General features: G+C 32.3%; 3 protein-coding genes across 8 annotated transcripts; all 3 read left to right on the top strand.

Moving 5' to 3' along the window:
- The first annotated feature begins 965 nt into the window (after positions 1 to 965).
- Positions 966 to 2,099, top strand: LOC112453421 (ATP-binding cassette sub-family B member 10, mitochondrial-like). Of its 3 annotated transcripts, none has more exons than XM_025014207.1 (3): positions 966 to 1,252; positions 1,327 to 1,698; positions 1,787 to 2,099. In XM_025014207.1, exons 2-3 carry the CDS (start codon positions 1,440 to 1,442, stop codon positions 2,089 to 2,091), a joined length of 564 nt encoding a protein of 187 aa, XP_024869975.1. In that variant the 5' UTR covers positions 966 to 1,252; positions 1,327 to 1,439; the 3' UTR covers positions 2,092 to 2,099. The 3 variants fall into 3 exon arrangements, with proteins under 3 accessions (XP_024869975.1, XP_024869973.1, XP_024869974.1); XM_025014205.1 differs by having other exon boundaries at positions 1,060 to 1,252; positions 1,784 to 2,099; XM_025014206.1 differs by having other exon boundaries at positions 1,064 to 1,170; positions 1,784 to 2,099.
- A 1,334-nt stretch (positions 2,100 to 3,433) lies between these two features.
- Positions 3,434 to 9,462, top strand: LOC112453422 (cysteine protease ATG4B-like). 3 transcript variants are annotated; one of them, XM_025014210.1, is made up of 10 exons: positions 3,434 to 3,727; positions 4,167 to 4,293; positions 4,358 to 4,528; positions 4,876 to 5,053; positions 5,253 to 5,332; positions 6,123 to 6,274; positions 6,846 to 6,924; positions 7,020 to 7,174; positions 7,506 to 7,671; positions 9,255 to 9,322. In XM_025014210.1, the coding sequence occupies exons 2-10, from the start codon at positions 4,191 to 4,193 to the stop codon at positions 9,320 to 9,322; spliced, it is 1,152 nt and encodes a 383-aa protein (XP_024869978.1). In that variant the 5' UTR covers positions 3,434 to 3,727; positions 4,167 to 4,190. The 3 variants fall into 3 exon arrangements, with proteins under 3 accessions (XP_024869978.1, XP_024869977.1, XP_024869979.1); XM_025014209.1 differs by having other exon boundaries at positions 3,459 to 3,738; positions 9,255 to 9,462; XM_025014211.1 differs by having other exon boundaries at positions 3,724 to 3,805.
- A 1,355-nt stretch (positions 9,463 to 10,817) lies between these two features.
- On the top strand, positions 10,818 to 14,236 carry LOC112453420 (lipase 3-like). 2 transcript variants are annotated; one of them, XM_025014204.1, is made up of 6 exons: positions 10,818 to 11,056; positions 11,788 to 11,990; positions 12,221 to 12,419; positions 12,957 to 13,071; positions 13,527 to 13,770; positions 13,921 to 14,236. In XM_025014204.1, exons 2-6 carry the CDS (start codon positions 11,793 to 11,795, stop codon positions 14,104 to 14,106), a joined length of 942 nt encoding a protein of 313 aa, XP_024869972.1. In that variant the 5' UTR covers positions 10,818 to 11,056; positions 11,788 to 11,792; the 3' UTR covers positions 14,107 to 14,236. The 2 variants fall into 2 exon arrangements, with proteins under 2 accessions (XP_024869972.1, XP_024869971.1); XM_025014203.1 differs by having other exon boundaries at positions 10,822 to 11,056; positions 11,719 to 11,990; positions 13,921 to 14,233.
- The last annotated feature ends 5,306 nt before the right edge of the window (positions 14,237 to 19,542 follow it).

A 19,542-nucleotide genomic window follows, 5' to 3' on the forward strand; every position in this document is an offset into this window, starting at 1 on the left:
TATTATCTGTGCTAACCGTTGATTGTACACTTTTTCAGTGACAACTTTTCCTTTCCACATGTAACGTTTTACTTTCGGCATTTTCGTAGCGCAAGCGAAAACTAACCTCAAACGATGCGTCTGTATATTACACGTGCTCAGAGCACATTTTCGATACACAGGAGGCTCTATTGGAAAAAGTAACGGACCTCTGTAGTATTTGTTATCCTTTACGGAAAGTGACGGAGAGAGAGGTTCTAATGTGACGTCATAGTGCGCTGTTGCCGGATCTCTGTACTTACGAGTTCAGCGAGACCAAGCGAGACTGTTCTCTGTTTGCTTTTTATTCAATATTTCAGAAAATATCCTCGAAGTCATAATTTTTTTGGTTCTAATTTGTTTGAAAGATGTTTATTAATATTTCTGCAAAGTTTTAAAAGGATGCCATATTTTCTTCGATATTAATTTCTCAAATAAAGTTGAAAAAATAGTGAAACTTGATGAATTCCCGTAAGAGCCCATGTTAAATTCAAATTGTTATAACTTTTGAACGGGCCTCGCAAACTTGTTCAAACTTGGCACAATGCTTTATTATTATAATACTCATCACCTGACAAAGTTTGAAAAATTTGGCATTTTTTCTTCTAAGGGGTCATACAACCTTAAGAGCCACCGCACAAGACTCTTGTATGGTCACGTAGCGTAACATAACGTGAGCCAACGCACAAGAAACGTATTGGTTACGGCCGTTACGGCGTTATACGTTTCTTGTGCGTTGATCTACGTTACGTTACCATACGAGAGCTTGTGCGGAAACGCTAACCGATACGTTTTTTGTGCGTTGACTCACGTTACGTTACGCTACGTAACCATACGAGAGTCTTGTGCGGTGGCTCTTAGGGCCTTGGCACATAGAAAAACTTAGGCTGACGTCCCATGGCGCGTATCGAGATACGCGCGTATCGGGCGTATCGACTCTGCGACCAATCACAGACGATCCGCCGTTTTTGATACGCTTAACAATCTTTTGAACATTGTTTGAGCGGATCGCACACTCACACAGTTCCATCGTAACGTACGTGTGGGTCGAGCCCTCCTTCTTGGGTTCAGGTGCCATATTGAGTGTAGAAAGTGCACTAGTGGCACTAGAGCAGTAGAGAAAAGAGAAGAAACGGAGTATTTACATACGAGGTGCGTGCAATTAGGAATTATTGCGATCTAATACACAACAGAATACTCAGGAGAATTTGGACAGTTTCCCGCAAAGCTGATCGTACGTATTCGATCGTACATATGCGTAGTCACGATGTTCCAATGAAATCCTGAGTGACACTGTTTTGTGTTTAGGTTAACCCGAATCGAAGGCCGACACAAGCAGGATTGTCAGATTCTCGAGGAAGGGCCGCGTGTTCATCGGACTGAGACACTATACGACCAACGCTATCCGGTCCGACGCATCTATGCCCGTAGTACATGCGGTTAAGGCGAAGAGACGCTCGGAATTGAAGACTTTACTTTCGCTGGCCGCCCCCGCTTGCTCTCTTTGTGATATTTCTCATAGGCGGTGTGTGAGCAACTTTGGCAGAGTTTGTCTAATGTCGACGGCGGGGCACAGAATCACGCAGTCCCTTAGGAAACAGGCGTACGCCGCTATCCTTCAACAGGAAACGGCAATGTTTGACAGAGAAAGTACGGGAGAACTAGTCGGGAGATTGAGCGGTACGTTTCACGCTTTTAATCAGATATAACGCATCATTAAGGCATCGAAATCTATCATTTTGATTTCATTATCCTTTTTTTCCAGAAGATACACAACTTATTAGCTCCGCTGTCACGTCCAATGTATCAGATGATTTGCGCTCTGCTATTATGGCCATTACAGGAATGTCCATGATGTTTTATGTCGCCGTCGCTAGCATAATATCGATTAATGAAAGTAATTTGGTTCATAAAGGTGTGAGTGAGATTGATTTCTTTCTCGGCGCTGTAAATGAACGCTCGTCCGCACTTTCTCTGTATATTTTGTGTTGTGATACTATTCGCTGTAAAACGTATTCTCAATCAGTGATATATATTGTAATGATTACTTGTAATAAAAATAAATCTGATTAACTGAGTTATTGTCACTGATTCACTCTTCGCAAATTTATTACTGCTATCTTATTTGTTACTATCTACATATTTGTTATTCTAGACTATACTGGCTTCTTTGTTAATTAAACGCCATATCAGGTATATAAGCATTAATTATAACACAATTTTGAATAAATATATTTAATACAACTCAATTTGTGCGCAGGCATAGAAAATAAGAGAAAATAATGACATTAAAAGTAATGTGATGCTAATATAAAAATCTAGAACAAAGTAGAAAATGAATTACAGTAGAAGATAAAAATATATTTTGAAATAACGTTGTTGAAAAAAAGGCTAACATAATACTAAGATAATATATTATTATAAATTTAATTAATAATTAATTACGAAAACAAGTTTTAGACACGAGAGTATAAATGATTATACTCCTCGAATGGGGGGAAGAGGGCAAAGCTCAAAGATCACCGGCGTATTTGACTCGGAGTAGGGATCTTGATCTCGACACTGCCGTACACCGATGTCACGCAAAAGTCACAAAAATTCTTCGACGAACGCAAGCGAGGTGATCCTCTTCGAGGAGAAAACGAGGGCGATCTGGATCTGAAACGTAAATCGACATGATGACACTGTTCTCGGAGTAACGTAGGTGATTTGGATCTAGATTAAGCGGTGGCGAATACCTTGGCGATGACCTTGGCGATCTTGATCTCGACACTGCCGTACACCGATGTCACGCAAAAGTCACAAAAATTCTTCGGCGAATGCAAGCGAAATGATCCTCTTCGAGGAGAAAACGAGGGCGATCTGGATCTGAAATGTAAATCGACGTGGTGACACTGTTCTCGGGGTAATCTAGGTGATTTGGATCTAGATTAAGCGGTGGCGAATACCTTGGCGATCTCGATCTCAACATAGATTTTTTGCCGTACAACTGGCTTCACTTTGGAGGTTATGACGTTTGCCCTTTTAGGTGCATGCGTCACAAGCGTGTTTGTGTGCGTGTGTTCAGTACGCGTCGCCAAACGGTCCTACCGTCCCATGGAGCGGATAAAGCGGAAGCGTAACCAGCGGATCGTCAATCACGGATCCGTTTCAACGGAATCTTTGAAAGGGCTCTATCGGAAAGATTCTGTGATTGGCGATCCGCTGGTCCGCTTACGCTTAATCTGATGAAATCCGCTCCATGGGACGTTTAGGAGCAAATTTCGGCGTACCAAAATCGGCGGATCGTCTGTGATTGGCCGCAGACTTCGATACGCCCGATACGCGCGTATCGCAATACGCGCCATGGGACGGCACCCTTAAGCAGTAAAACTTAAGCAGTAAGAAATCAACGGTATGGATTCGCTACCGCTTAGGGCCGTGCCTTAAGTTCTTGACTGTGATTGGCTGATTTGCTTACTGCTTGAGTTTTACTGTTTAAGTTTTTCTATGTGCCACGGGCTTTACGCATTATGCGTTGTGCAGAAGTGCTCCTTGCTTAAAAATGTCGAAGAAGCGCCATCATCGAATTCGACTTCCGTCTGTCTATTGAACAATTGAACATAAAACATTTGTTTTATTGTCATCCGCGATATCTTTTGTTGACTTTGAATGGCGCGTCTAATCTCGCCCATAAGGACGACGCGAATGCGATGACCAATGTTACTGGGTGTGTTGAAGGTGTATATACAAGCAGGATTGTCTGATTCCTAACCTTCCTTCCCTTCCTTCACGTTACAAAGCAACTGTATGAGAAGCTATTCTTTTTCACTTAATAGACACGAATAGGATTAATTAATCATCAATCAATTGTTAGATTAATTATTGCATTTTGTTGTAATAAAAATTGCAAGCGATTTGGAGCATTTCCTTCGCGTATAAATCTTCAAAGTACTCCAATAACAATGAATAATTAACCTTAAAATGCTAATTTAACTAAGTTAAATGCCAGTTTAACATATTGTCCATTGTATTGGTTATTTGTAAATAGATTCATGCAAGAACAATAATTAAATCACTTTTTTAAATTTATGCGCATGTGTCATATACATCATCGTATTTTTTAAATTGAATCCTACATTGTAACATTATATTTCTTTATTTTCTAGGTGTTAACTGTGAAAACAGTAATAATGGATACTCTGTTTACTCCAAATGTTCCCGATGAAGCAGAAGATATACCGCAAACAGACGAGCCAATCTGGATTCTTGGCAGGAAATACAATGCTATAAAAGGTCTAATAAATGGTCCAAGTGCGGATATTTTTGACGAAGTAGATTGTAAGGTGTTAAATTTTAGAGCTCGATGCAATACGCAGGGACATTCGATCCAAACTATGGTTCACCTATCGTAAGGGCTTTATTCCCATTGGTGGCTGTAATTCAACATTCACGTCTGACAAGGGTTGGGGTTGTATGTTGAGATGTGGGCAAATGGTTCTGGCCCAAGCCTTAATTACATTACACTTAGGTAATCATGCATACTTTAATTATATAGATAATAATTTAATTTATTACAATCAAAATTTCCTTTCTTCCTTTGTCACTATCGAAACAAGTTCAACAATATATGTTGTAAGACCATTATTGATTATTCAAACATTCAAGAAGAAATGAACATTAATTTTATAATTTTTTAAGTTTCTTCTCCCTCAAGAAAATCTTGGCAAGAAAATCTTATTCTTTATTTTCATGATTTATTTTTGCACATAAAAAACTTCCCAGTTGTTCTGTTAGTTATAACTGTTATAAGAAACATATAATTACGGAAATAAAATCACTTCTAGATCATTATGTAACCTTTTACTTATGATGCAGGTAAAGATTGGCAGTGGATGCCAGAAACAAAAAATAAGACATACCTGAAAATTTTAAGGCGCTTTGAGGACAAGAGGGCAGCTGCTTTCTCCATTCATCAAATTGCATTGATGGGTGCATCCGAAGGAAAGGAAGTTGGACAATGGTTTGGTCCTAATACTATTGCACAAGTATTAAAGTATGTATATTATTGAAGAAATTTCAATAAAATTTTAATTTAAAACAAGTCTATTCTGTACACTATGTACGATTTGAGAAATCATCTTAATAACATATTGAATAAAAATTGTTGAAATAAATTTTGAGAGAACATTTTATGCAGTTTAATGAACTATTTTAATAAATCTACTTTTTAATAAAGCTAATTTTTCTTTTAGAAAATTGGTTGTGTATGATGAATGGAGCTCTCTTACTATACATGTTGCACTAGACAATACATTAATAGTTAATGATATTTGTAAGTATATAGTTAGTGTATTAAAGTTAATTAAAAATAATAAGTAATAATTACAATTGTTTATATAATTAAAAAAGAAATGTTAAAAAATGAAATTAAAAATAAAAACCTTAAATCTACTAATTATAAGACTAATTATAAATAAGAATCAAACACATATCAATGCATTACATATTGATTACAATGTAAAACATTGATTCTATTACGTATATACAGGATGCAGAAAAACTGAAGATACAAACTTCTAGAGATGGTAGAAGAGACTGGAATAAACGTTTATGCAACACGTGCATGGAAAGTGGCCCATTACGCACGCTACGCGTGCGTGATAGACCACTTTCCAGGCACTTGCAACATAAAATAAGGTGTGCAAGCCGTGCGTAAAGATGAAAATTCCCGGAAATGCTTCCTTTTTGCTTAGGCACTATAGGGATTCTTACCATCCAGTGCTCTCTACCATCTCTAGGGCTGGTATTCATACTTATTTAAGACCATCTTAAGTTCAATCTTAAGATGTCATGAACCAATCACAGAGCCGTATTAGAGTTTTAAGACATTACTTAAGACGATCTTAAAGACTATGAATACCGGCCTAGAAGCTTGTACTTTTAGTTTTTCTGCACCCTGCATATTCTTAATTGTTTTCAAAATTACAAATAGAAAAAAGCTAAATACAAAAGTTTCTTGACTATTATTATGTAGAGGAAAACTGATAATTAAATATTTTATAATTAACCAATCATGATAATAAAACGTTACATATTATTTGAATCAATTTAATTTTATACAGTAAGGCAATGTAGAGTAGAAGGTGGTGTGACAGCAGAGGCAGATGGAGAAATTCCTCTAAGAGCACCTAGCCAATGGAAGCCTTTGTTATTATTAATCCCGCTACGCCTTGGACTTAGCGAAATTAATCCTGTATACATTAATGGACTTAAGGTAACAATTTTTATGTATATATTATTTCCGTGTATGTATGTAAATATTAAACATATATAAAATTTAAAAACATCTCAATAATTCAGGTAGTTGTATGAAAATATGTTACTATATACAGGATGTTTCTTAAAGACCGTCCACTAACTACATAATGTTATTTCTTATCAAAAATTGAGTTGAAAAGTCGAGACTCATTTTTCTCTATAATGCTTAATAAAGCTGTAATTATTGAGTAAAGTCAGTCCACTCAGTGTTGCCCTTTAGCTGGCCGTACGTCAGTGAGTCACGTGCCTGGCAATACCCGTGAGCGCATACTACGTCCAGCTAAAGAACGACACTGAATAGACTGACTTTACTCAATAGTTACAGCTTTATTAAGTATTATGGAGGAAAATGGCTCAGACTTTTCGACTTAATTTTTTATAAGGAATAATGCTATGTAGTGAGCGGTCTTTAAGAAACACCATGTACATCAAAATATTGATGATATGTTGACATATATACTAAAATATATACATATTTATAATAGTTTAAAATACAGATTGTGGATTTGTATACAAATTTTTTTCAGACATCATTTAAGATCTCACAATCTCTCGGAGTGATTGGAGGAAAACCAAATCTTGCTTTATATTTTATAGGCTGTGTAGGTTTGTAACTTTTATTGCCACATTTTACAAAGAAAGGAAGATATAAAGTTTATGAAAGTTGCTCCAAAGAAATGCATAAAATGAATATTTTTTAGGAGATGAGGTGATCTATTTAGATCCTCATACTACTCAGAGGTCAGGTAGCATTGAAGATAAGATGAACGAAGAAGAAATTGAAATGGATAGTACATATCACTGCAAATCAGCTAGTCGTATTCCTGTTACGGACATGGATCCTTCTGTGGCGCTTGTTAGTATATGATTTGGCTTTTATTATAAAAGTCAGCAAGAGATAAAAAATTTTAGAGTTGCTCTATGAGAGAGAGAGAGAGAGAGAGGGAGAGGGAGAGGGAGAGGGAGAGGGAGAGAATATTGGTACAATATAACGTCTTTAACATTTAATATATAAAATAGAACTAGAACTTAAAAATAATAGTTATTGAATATTAGAAATATAATTGATTATTATGTTTTTTTTGTTACATTATATAAATACACATATGTATATTAAATTACATATGGTACTGTTAAGATTACATATTATTAATATATTAATAACTAATCTATAATATATATTTCAGTGCTTCTTTTGTGCCACAGAAAAGGAATTTAAGTCTCTATGTAAATCAATGCAAGAAGAATTAATTTTGCCAGAAAAGCAGCCATTATTTGAGCTATGCACAGAGCGTTTGGCACACTGGTCACCAGCAGAAGATGCTGTTTCGGAAGCGATAGCAGCTTCCAGTTGTAAGTATCTAAGTTATCACAAATAGCAACTTATAAACGTAAAAAAACGTTTAAAAAATAAAAATATATAAATAAGAAAATGTTTTATTACAAAATGTATATTAGAATAGAGAGGATTTTAATGTATTATTTAATAAATAATATATTTCAGTTGTTTCTTATTTTAAAATATTTGAAATAAAAGTATATTTTTAAGGGAGAAATATTACATAATATGTTTTACGACAAAAGAATGTTATTGATATATTTTAAAATAAAACTGATTTTTTTTTACATAATACAATTTACTTCTGCATATAAAAGTATTAAGATAAAGTAAAAAATCATTAATTTGAGATATTTTATATTTTATTCTCGCATATTTTGGTATAAAATGGATCGAATAGAAAAGGACAGAACAGATGAATTCTGTTATAATAGAGAAATGGATGATATATAGGGGAGACCGGGGCTAACTCGACATCGGGGCAAACTTGACACTAGACTTTTTGCTAATTTAAATCTATCGTAGAAACTTGCCTTTCCTACTGTAAATGCGTCTTTATGTGCTAGTATTATCAACGGGATTTGATGACATTCTGAGTTATGGTGTAATTTTTAGCGCGACATAAACGTTTTTGATGATGAAAAGTAATTTTTCTGATCTCTCGAAAATTTCTACTCTTTAATCGAGCTTTATTCTTGCAAACCTGTATGTAAGTGATTTTCATGGGAAATTTGATGCTCTATATGAATCCGATAATTGTTTTTGGATATTTTCAAAATTTTCATGTTTTTGAAGTGACAAAAGTGAAAAACGTCGTCCGGGGCAAAGTCAACATCACGCCGTTTCGTCGACTCCCAGTAACAAACGATGCTTGTCATGCAGCCATATGGCTCATGACAAATGTATGCGCACGTCCGATCGCGAGTTTACCTGCATTAATTGTTTTTCAGACATGAGTTTAGATGAAGATAATTGAAAGTTCAACAATTTTTGTTCTCATTATTTTTAATGATTGTTCTAGCTACTTTATTCCGAATTTTTATACTTTTTAAATACACAATAAACAATGTATTTTCATTTTCAGACAGTAAAAAATGAGTTCCAGATCAAATTGTGTCGATCAGAGACAAAGTGTTGAGTTTGCCCCGGCATTTTTCAATTCGAAAATTTGTCCTTGCGTCACTTTTCCTTTCCTGGCGGCAAAACAAAGCCATACAGCAAAACTTTCTGAATCAATTTTGTACCTGAAGGAACACTCTTTAAATATATACTATATACCATTGAATTTGCCTAAAAATTTTAATCAAATATTAAAAATTGCCTTTGAAAAAATAGTGTCGAGTTAGCCCCGGTCTCCCTTATATATATATGTATATACACACACTTTTATATTTATTATTACATGCTTTGTTTATGAATTAGCATAATTAGTAATGATAATTAATTATTTGGTTTTGTATCAAAATAGAAACCTTTACAAGCACAAATTTTTATATTTGTCGGTTTAAAATAGATTCGATTATGGATAACTGATTTGTAAATAGAAAATAAAATTTATTTACAAGCAATTATTATACAAATATAATTCTTTGTGCAGTTGTGGACTTTGAGCACATTGAACGTCAATACGACACATCTGATGAAGACTTTGAACTGCTTGGTTGACGTCCATCTAATTCATCTAGTATTGCGACAAGATGCGACATAACAATTGAATGTTACACAATGGTGTTCTCAGAGATAATTTGTATTTTCGACTAGTGCAATGCGAAGTTAAAATACTCACACAATATAAAAACTATACATGTGTGAATATTATATATATATATATATATATATATATATATATATATATATATATGTATGTATATATAATATTATATTATATATTATATATAATCATTAAATTGCATATAATATATATTTAAATACTTTGTACATACAATCATATATATATATAATGTTCAGGTTTATACATTTGCGCGATATTATAGACATCAACAAGCGCATACGTTTGTGCTTACAGAGATCTTTGTGTCTCTGTGGTATTGCATTGATAATTTTTATTTGATTATACATGTGTAATATTTCTAAAATAAAAGTGTGAATAAAATAATTTTTTAAGATTTTTAAATGTAGACAGTTAAGAACTTAAAAAATGCAGCGATTTTAAAAGTTTAGATATAAGAATATAAAGGAAATTAATGGAAATTAAAACTAACTTATATACGTACGGGCGACATCCGGTTCAATTGTTTTTTAAATATTTATCACGAGATAGTGAATATGAAATTAAATATGAAATTGAAAAATAAAATTTGTAAAATTTTCAAAAAATTTGAATCCTATAATTGAATAATGTAACACAGAATCTATTATAAACTATCTTAAAACTAACTTACTTTTAAATTTTATATTTCTTTAGATGCTCACGCATATATCATTTCATACATACCGGTCGGTTCATTTTGTATACATAGTTTATCATAACAAAATAATCAATCAGTCTCAGTTAGACAATGATGAGTTCAAATTCTACTATTGTTATGGTTACTTGCGTCGCTATTATTATTCTAAATGTTGATTATTAATGGAAGTGTTATTCTCTTTTAGAGGATAAAAGTCAATGATCAGACTATAGAATATAAATAACCTTGACAACCAAGGTCATTATATGATTTCGTAATTGTTAGTTAATACAGTAACGGAGCTAGAAATTACAGTACTTAATATTCAAAGAATAAACTTTTGAGCAGAACAAGAAATTTGTATACAAATTCTTAATAAAAAAAGAAACTAATTTTGCAACGTAATATTTTTTACTATTGTTTTTATTATTCCATTAAAAAGTTTCGGCAACCTTAAAAGTTTGTTCAACTTTATTGAGAAAATAGGGAGTAAAGAAAAAAAAAAGTTTTTCAAAATTTACATGAATATATGTATTATTTTGTACTATTTGAAATAGTGGAAAGACTAATGGCGTTTTCGATTTACTACTCGACCCGACTCGGGTCGCATCAATGGACGTGGAATACATACATAGATATGTATGTATTCCACGTCAATGATGCTAGAGTCCTGTATACATGATGCGACCCGAGTCGGTTTGAGTCGCAAATCGAAAACGCTATAAAAGAAACTAAAAGAAACTACGGAAGGGCGAAAATCTCAAGTTTCGTCACTGCACACGTACTGAGTATATATATTTTAAAGAACGCAACTGGTGAGATTCTTTGTAGTTTTATATTATCTCGTATACTAGGCGCATATTGTGTCTTCGTGGAATATATACGTGGGCTGCGATAAGCATGCAAATCGCTGTCGTAATACTTAAGGATTCTTTTGTCATACACGACAAAAGACGTTTCCTTTTATAATCTTCTTCAATTTTCTTAACAAGTAATGTATATTTCGATGTATCATACATAGAAAGAATATTTTGATATTAACATGTTTGTAAATAGCGAACATAGACATTATTACAAACATATAGAATTTGTACCAACTTTTTATTAAAGAATTTTATATTAAGCAAGAGAACGGTGTAGAATTAACTTTTCTCTTCAAAGGATTTACTTAACATATATAATTTTAGAAGTCCGAAATATTTATGAAGATTATTTATGAATCTGTTATTATTCTTATAAAACGTGTCTAGATTTTTAAAAATCAAGGATGGTTTTATGGAAGTTTATCCATCTCATCTATTCTTCTCTTTATTCTAGTTTTCATTTTCGCTAGTGTACTTTGTACATATTATATATTACATTATACATTAAATTTTCCATATTTTATTTATTTCGTACCTGACTCCACTTTGAATTATATTTATATAAAATTTGACATTAATAGTTTCTATTGGAAAATTTATAAAAATTTAAATGTGTTTGTGCATATGCATTTCAATTATTTTCTTCACAAATCCATGTTTGTAGAAAATTTTAATATAATTAACTACCTTTATCATTTCTACAAAAGAAAATTAAAAGTGTTAAAATAACGTCTTTTTTTAATTATTGTCGACTCAGTACTTATCGCGGCGTGTTTGTTTCTCATTGCAGTTGCCTCACGAAAAGTATTTCAAGTAACATTGCCGACAGTTAAGAATTTTATTATAATCTACCTTGCAGTTGATATGATGACATCAGGTATGAAATCCATGTTGCTTGCATTTTTAATTATTACGACGTTCTCAGAAGAAAGATCGCAGGGCATACCATTGTTTCTTCAAAACGAATTTCTAAATTTTCTCTTCCCTAAGGACCCTGGTTTAGTGAGAGTAAGAAAAATAGATCAAGTTGAAAGAATGGACAGTGGAAAAGTATTGGATTTTGTGAGTGAAAATTAATTGTTTTTACAATTTAATATAGATTATATATTCAATTTAATATAGAATATAGATTAAACTATACAATTTCACCGCGTCTTGAATTGTTAAGCCAAAAGTCTCTAAATGTTGTATAAATATTTTTTTACTTAATTTAAAAAAAAAATCGAAATTGAAATAGAGATGAAACGATGATATTTTGTGGATGTTATATATTATGCTATTCTTTTACATAGATTGGCCTGGTAGAACAATATGATTATCCCGCTGAGGAGCATAACGTGACAACGGAGGATGGTTACAATTTGAAAATACACAGGATACCTGGTAGTCCATTGTTGGATAACAAGAAAAAGAAGGAAATTGTATTCATACAACATGGCATTTTGGCTTCATCTGATAGTTGGGTACTGTACGGTCCTGGTAAAGACCTTGGTACGTATTTACTGATAACATGTAGTTGTTAACGTAACGTGCGAATCAATTCAAAACATCGTGTAAAATTTCACCATATAGCATTTTTGTGAAGAACCGAAGATTCCACCTTCAAATCTTATAACTTGAAAATTATTAATGCATCGATGTTTTTGTAAATATGTCCTTTTATAAATTTTAGTCAAATCTTTCTTTTTATATACAAAAATGTCCAGGTAATAATATTTAATATTATTTTAATATAAATTTTATTTCAAGCTACTGAAAATAAAGAGGCAATTTTTTATGAGTTAGATTTCAAAGAGGATTACAAAGAAATAATAGGACGTTAGTTATTTTTCAATTTAAAGTGGAATTAAATAGAATAATCTGAACCTCAATCAAATATTAAAGTATTAAAAGATTTAGAAATATAAAGATATTTTTGAAAAATTAATTTTAAATTTTAGAAAAAAATAACGATGTACATTTCCTGGAATTTAGTACATTCTCTATATAGCGCACTAATATAACTTATTATTATTTTTTGTGTTACAGCATTTTTACTGGCAGATCAAGGATATGATGTATGGATTGGAAATGTGAGAGGAAATAGTTACTGCAGATCACACGTAAATATGACGACATACGATCCCAAATTCTGGCAGTATAGGTAAACGTTAATATTAAAATTTAAAAATTATTTTGGGGGAACATCAGACCTCAAGTTTAAAAATCCATTTTAAATTGAAAGTGTACGACCTACCTGAAAAATGAGATATTTATGAAGCAAAATGATAAAGTATTCGTTACTTGTACTGAATAAAGTGTAGGTACTTATACTTACCAAGTGATATGAATATAAAGTTAAAAATTTCTAAAAGAATATGCAATGAAGACGAAAGCATATATGAAAATGAAAGAAGGAATTTTTATAACACGTTTTGTAAACGTTAAAGTTTGCATAGTATTCTCTTTATTAGCCCGATTGTAATTCTTTTATTTTTTAATCTTTTTCTCACTGTAAATTGATTGCGTGCATTTGTCAAACGGGTGGGGGGGGGAGGAGGGAAGGGGAGCGAGAAAATATGTTTTGTTAAATATATCGTCATAATTCTTATTTTTCAGCTTTCACGAGATTGGAACAAAAGATCTGCCGGCCATGTTCGATTACATTTTCAATTATACAAAGCAAAAAGATTTATACTATATCGGTCATTCAATGGGGGGTACTGCGTTATTCACTTTTCTGTCATCAAGACCGGAATACAACATGAAAATAAAAATGGCTATTTGTCTAGCTCCAGCTTCTTTTTGGATGAAAGTATCACCCACACTTAATGAATTAATTACCATACTTCCAACAATAAAGGTAACTGCCAAAATCTGTGACTTTTTATTGCAAGCAATAGCGTTTAAAATACAAGATTAAATAATTTCATAATTTTTATTATTTAATGCGCTAAAAATATTCTTAGCTATTACGAGCTAATACTTGTATTGCTGGTTTTATTCGTTCCAGGAAATTCTACGAGAGCGTGAAACGTATGATGTTTTTCCACAATCCTTAGCGACTGTTACGGTAGCAAGAACGTTGTGTAATGACAATGCGATGACTCAAATTATTTGCGTCACTGTATTATTCTTAATCGCTGGTCCTGATCCAGCACAACTTAACACCGTAAGTTTCATCATACATAACATATAAAAGACACGTAATACAATGTTTATAATAAAATTCCGACATCGTGATGTTTTAAGTATTAATTATAAACAAACGGAATATATGAGCGACAATTTTCTTTCTGAGGGTCTTCCTATTCCAACCCAAGTGGTAATAGCTTTTTAATTCTCCTTAACAAAAAATTATAATATTACAAAAAATAATTTTAATCACAAAGAATTTAAGAGGTAACAATAGAAAATAAAAATATTTAATTAAAATAAAATAAATAAATTTTTCTTGTAAAAAAACTTAGCGCTGTTAAACTTCGAAATTTAAACATTAGTACTAAACATTAGTATCAAATTTTTCGATTGAATAAAAAAACAATAAACATAATTTAGGAAAGAATGCGACGGGAGTAAAAAAGGAGTGCCAAGTTCTTTTACAAAAAAAATTTATTTATTTTATTTTAATTAAATATTTTTATTTTTTACTGTTACTTTTTTAATTCTTTGTGATTAAAATAATTCACTGTAATATTATAATTTTGTTAAGAAGAATTAAAGCTACTACTTGGATTGGAATAGAAAGACCCTTGAATGGGAGCACAAAAATATGTATCACTTGGGTTTTATTTTTTGAAAGTAGTTGCACAACAATTATTTTATATATATATATATATATACTACTATCACTATATATATATATATATATATACTACCACTTAGGTTGGATTTTTTTATTTGCAAAATACATGGCGTGTATTTGGCGCTTTTTTTATCTTTTTTGAAAAAGGTAATTTTTTTTAATGACATTTCATGGGCAGTGGAGCAGCAGCAGCAGTTGATCGTACCGATTGGCTACAAGACAGAGAATTTCTAGAAACTCGAGTACTTCTACTATTTTGTAGCTAATTAGTACGATCTGCTGCTGCTGCTCCACTGCCCATGAAATGTCAGCTTAAGTTGTAATTAGACGTAGAAAAACGTAGAAATTATGCGTAACAAGTTTCTACGCATAATTAATGATTTCTATGTCTTAGTATGCTTATTTACAACCAATGAAATATTTTGCTCACAAAGCTTCTCTATGAGGAAGCTTGTATTTTATTTGATGCATAATTATTAGTATTTATTAGTTTGGCTTCCTCATAGAGGAAGTTTTATGAGCAAAATAAAATAGGAGTAATGGTAGCGATCTGTAATGATAAGGAAGCAATGTGCAAGTTTCTAATTTGCACACTTTTTTTCATTTTAAATTTAACTTTTTTATGAATTAAAAAAAGATAAGCTTAGTAGCACAAGTGGGGTTTTACAATTGACGTAATAGTCTAAGAGCTGGCTACGAAAATTAAAAATGATATGGTGCAGTCAAAATTTGTATATGAAAACCCTCCTTACTATCTGAAAAGCACGTAGCACTGCAGCCAGAAGTCGCTCCCGGGGAAGGAAGCGTGGGCGGGTGGTCAAACGCGTTTATTTTTAATCAAAATAAAATTTTTAAGTGCAGTTCTGATATTTTGTAAAGTTGTAGTTTTTAACTGTAGAAATTACGGAAAATTATTGCCAGAAGTCTAAGGCGGGGCTAAAACGTTGTCAGAAGTCGGTAAATTTGTAAAAAAATTGTTTAAATTTTAATGACAAGGTGCAGTTCTGGCGATTTTGTTTTTATATTATTTAAGGCTTAAAAAATTGGATATTAATTGCCAGAAGTCAAAACGATGGCTAAGTATGTGAATAAAAATGATAATATCGTAAGAAGTCGGTAAAACGGAAAACGATTCTTTAAAATTTAAATAAGGTGCAGTTCTGGCAATTTGTTTCTTTTATTATTTATACTGTTAGTGAACTATATATGCAATTGCAGAAGGCTAAGTGAAGGAATGCATAAAAAAACCATAATCATGCCGAGTAAGCGCTGAACTGTTAAAACCGTTAGGTGTTTGAAACACATTGTGCAAAAATAAATTGCATATAAAAATGATTCATCAACTAAATTCAGAAATAGAATTTATTAATTTGTTGCAATAAAAATTTGTTGCTCGGCTCTTTTTGGTCTTAAAATATTCTATATGGACCGTGCCCTATCAGAATATGCAACTTAGGATTTTTTTGCTCGCCCCTAACTGTAAATAAGCAAATTATTTATCTCCGCGTCGACCGTTACCTACGACTTTGATAGCTAAAAACTAACTAAAAGAATTTGTTGCTCGGCTCTCTTGGTCTTAAAATATTCTATGAACCGTGCCCTACCAAAATATGCAACGTATGATTTTGTTGCTTCTACCCTGCCGAAAATGTTCGATTAAAACCGATTAAAAAGAAAGTAATCCGAATCGATCGGGATTTCTGCACCGAAAATACGGTATTAAAACCGATTAAAAATAGTCAAATCGAATTTAGTACGCTTCAGGCGGATTTGATATACATCCATTTAAATCCGAAATTATACGATTTCATAAGCTATAATTAAATCGGTTTTAATGCGATGTGATTCTGTCGGAGGATGACAAAAGTAATCCGTTGCAATCCGAAATTCTATTTTACGAACATTTAAATCGGTTTTAATGCGCTGTGAATCTGTCGGAGAATAACAATAAAAGTAATCCGTTGCTATTCGAAATTTCACGATTTTGCGGATTACATCGCGATAGACAATTAAATCTGTTTTAATGCAATTGAATTAGCTAGAATTTACCATAGTCAATCCATAGGCAAAAATAATGTCTTTTAATAAAAAATGTTATCATTTCGCAGATAAAAAGTAAATCGATTTTATGTAGTGTGAGTAGGATTTGCTGTTATCATGAGTCACAATAAAGCTATTTAAAATCAAATCTTTATTTTTTTCTCAACTGCATAATATTTACAAAAGAAATACAATTTAAGCGTTAACCTTCAAGTGGTTATTGTTTATTTAGGTATTAACTCCTAATATGAGTGTATTGTTTGCAGTTTTTAATCAATTTTCAAACTTTTAAGCAATACAAACAATTAAAATTGAAAATAAAATCTTCAAAATAAACAAATAAGTACATTAACTTCGCCAGCAATTTTAACTAAATTGAGAATAAGATGGAATTTTAATCGACGTAACTGGCAATCTCAAGATATACGCGTTTAAGATTTGAAATTTATTATGAACTAATAAATTTTTCAAATTGATTAAAATTCCATCTTATTCTACAATTTTTTCAAAATAAACATAAAATTTTCGCTATCAAAACATTAATATATTTAAAAGAACAAACTTTTCTGACTATTATGATGAATACAATTCGGGTGAGTAATCGTAAAAACGAGAATCTTGGTTATCCTCAACAACATTTACGTCTTTCGAGAGTAATATATATAAATTAAAACAATGTATGAATGGTCCAAACGGAATTGACCAGCAAATGTCGAAAAAGTCCTTGGAGATATTGCACTTTCTAACGGATAATGTAGATTACTGTGATGATTCTGCCGTGTCTGACTACTGCAGATTTCAATATAAACATTTATCAAAATTCGATACATCTGATGACAACAATGTCATTCTTATTGGCAAATGCTATAGCGTAAAATGCGATGATAAAATGTATAAAGCATATAAAAAATGCATCGTTAGAGGCGTTGTATTTCACAGCCTGAAATATCGCAAAGCGAAAAGAACGAACGATACAATGATTCAGTTACATTCAGGCGAATATGGTCAAATAATGCACATTATTCTATTAAATAATAAATGCCACATGCAAATATCAAAAATTACGATTAGTTCCAATAAACCGTTTAAAGTGTCGTACATGGATAGGATAGAATCAGAAGATTATGTACATAGCTCAATAGTTCCCATAAGCGATGTCAAAAGCAAAGCTTATTCACATAGATGTTGGATATTGTAGATATTTATGCAAACCTCCGAATACATTTGAAATTCAATAATAAATAAAACTTTGTAATAAATACAATTTTGTTTTTTTATTTATATATACACACAGTCAAATATAATTATAACAAAAATTTGATTTAATTGCATTATATCCGATTTCCTTTTCATCTGAAAAATCGGAGAATTTCAAATTCAAACGAATTACTGTTGCTTTATCACAGACTATATAAATTTGATTCTTATTGCATTCAAATCAATTTAGTTTTTATCCCCGAAATTGGTAAATTTTGGATTAAAACGGATTACAAAATTAACTCAATTATTAAAAGTGGATATTATTATAACGGATTGAAATTGCATACGCGCAATCGCTGAATTTTGAATTAAAACGGATTAATGTTGTCTTTCTTAGCAAATCGGATTCAGATGGATTACAACCGATTTTATTGAATCGGTGTTTTTGTAATTGAAACGGACTCATCTCTTGAAAAGAAATATACAAAATTAGGCGGATTATTTTGGATTATATATCCATCCGATTATTAGTGTTTATTTTGGATTGACAACAATATGGATTAGAATGTAATGATTTCGGATTGGAAATAATCTGCAAAAGCGATATCAAAACCCATTCTGATTAGTTTGGAATTAAAATCGATTACTTTTTAATCCGGGCGCGGATTGAACCGATTAAAACCGATTTAAACCGATTAAAACGGATTATGTTTTAATCGGTTTTAATCGAACATTTTCGGCAGGGTAACTGCAAATAAACAAATTTGGTAAAAATTACCGTTAGAAACAGTTAGAAACAGATAGAATTTCTGACGGTATGTAACGAAATCCTATCCGCTGTAACTGCAAGCTTGAAAAGAAAATTCTAGCCCTATCCGTTTCTGTAAGCAGCACTATTGTATCTGCAAATACAGACAGAAAATGTAACGACGTATAACTGTATCTAATGGAAATCTATCGGCATACAGCATCTATAAGCTTTTGCAATAGAAAAACTTGTCTGTTTCTGTCCGCATTCTGTACGCATCAGAAGCTGACGGTATCTATCCGTAATTGCGGATACCGCATCCATCTGCATCTGTACGCAATGTCGACCTACAGAAATTTATCTGCAACTACGAATACGAATCCTGTATGTTTCTATCCGCAGTCTGTATGCATCAGATGCTGACGGTATCTATCCGTAATTGCGGATACCGCATCCATCTGCATCTGTATGCAACCTATAGGAATCTGTCTGTAACTACGGATACGATTTTTGCCTGTTTCAGATAGGAGTTGAATTTTTTCTTCAACGTTGCTGTTAGAGCGAACAGGATTTCGTTAGACATTACCAGCGACTATATCAGCGACTATATAACAGCAACGTTGAAGAAATATTCAACTCCTATCTGAAACAGACAGGAATCGTATCCGTATAGTTACAGACAGATTCCTATACGTTGGCATTGCATACAGATGCAGATGGATGCGGTATCTGCAATTACGGATAGATACAGTCAGCATCTGATGCGTACAGAATGCGGACAGAAACATACAGGATTCGTATCCGTAGTTGCAGACAAATTCCTATAGGTCGACATTGCGTAC

This window comes from Temnothorax curvispinosus, unplaced genomic scaffold (genome assembly GCF_003070985.1).
Source record: "Temnothorax curvispinosus isolate PA1 unplaced genomic scaffold, ASM307098v1 QBEX01004322.1, whole genome shotgun sequence".
Lineage (NCBI taxonomy): Eukaryota > Metazoa > Arthropoda > Insecta > Hymenoptera > Formicidae > Temnothorax > Temnothorax curvispinosus.

Coding starts and splice junctions, on each gene's coding strand:
- LOC112453421 (XM_025014205.1), top strand. CDS start 1,440: ATGCCCGTAGTACATGCGGTTAAGGCGAAGAGACGCTCGGAATTGAAG. Junction 1,699..1,783: donor ACTAGTCGGGAGATTGAGCG/GTACGTTTCACG, acceptor CTTTTTTTCCAG/AAGATACACAACTTATTAGC.
- LOC112453422 (XM_025014209.1), top strand. CDS start 3,718: ATGTTACTGGGTGTGTTGAAG. Junction 4,294..4,357: donor GAAATACAATGCTATAAAAG/GTCTAATAAATG, acceptor GTTAAATTTTAG/AGCTCGATGCAATACGCAGG. Junction 4,529..4,875: donor CTTAATTACATTACACTTAG/GTAATCATGCAT, acceptor CTTATGATGCAG/GTAAAGATTGGCAGTGGATG.
- LOC112453420 (XM_025014204.1), top strand. CDS start 11,793: ATGATGACATCAGGTATGAAATCCATGTTGCTTGCATTTTTAATTATT. Junction 12,420..12,956: donor CGGTCCTGGTAAAGACCTTG/GTACGTATTTAC, acceptor TTTGTGTTACAG/CATTTTTACTGGCAGATCAA. Junction 13,072..13,526: donor CCCAAATTCTGGCAGTATAG/GTAAACGTTAAT, acceptor CTTATTTTTCAG/CTTTCACGAGATTGGAACAA.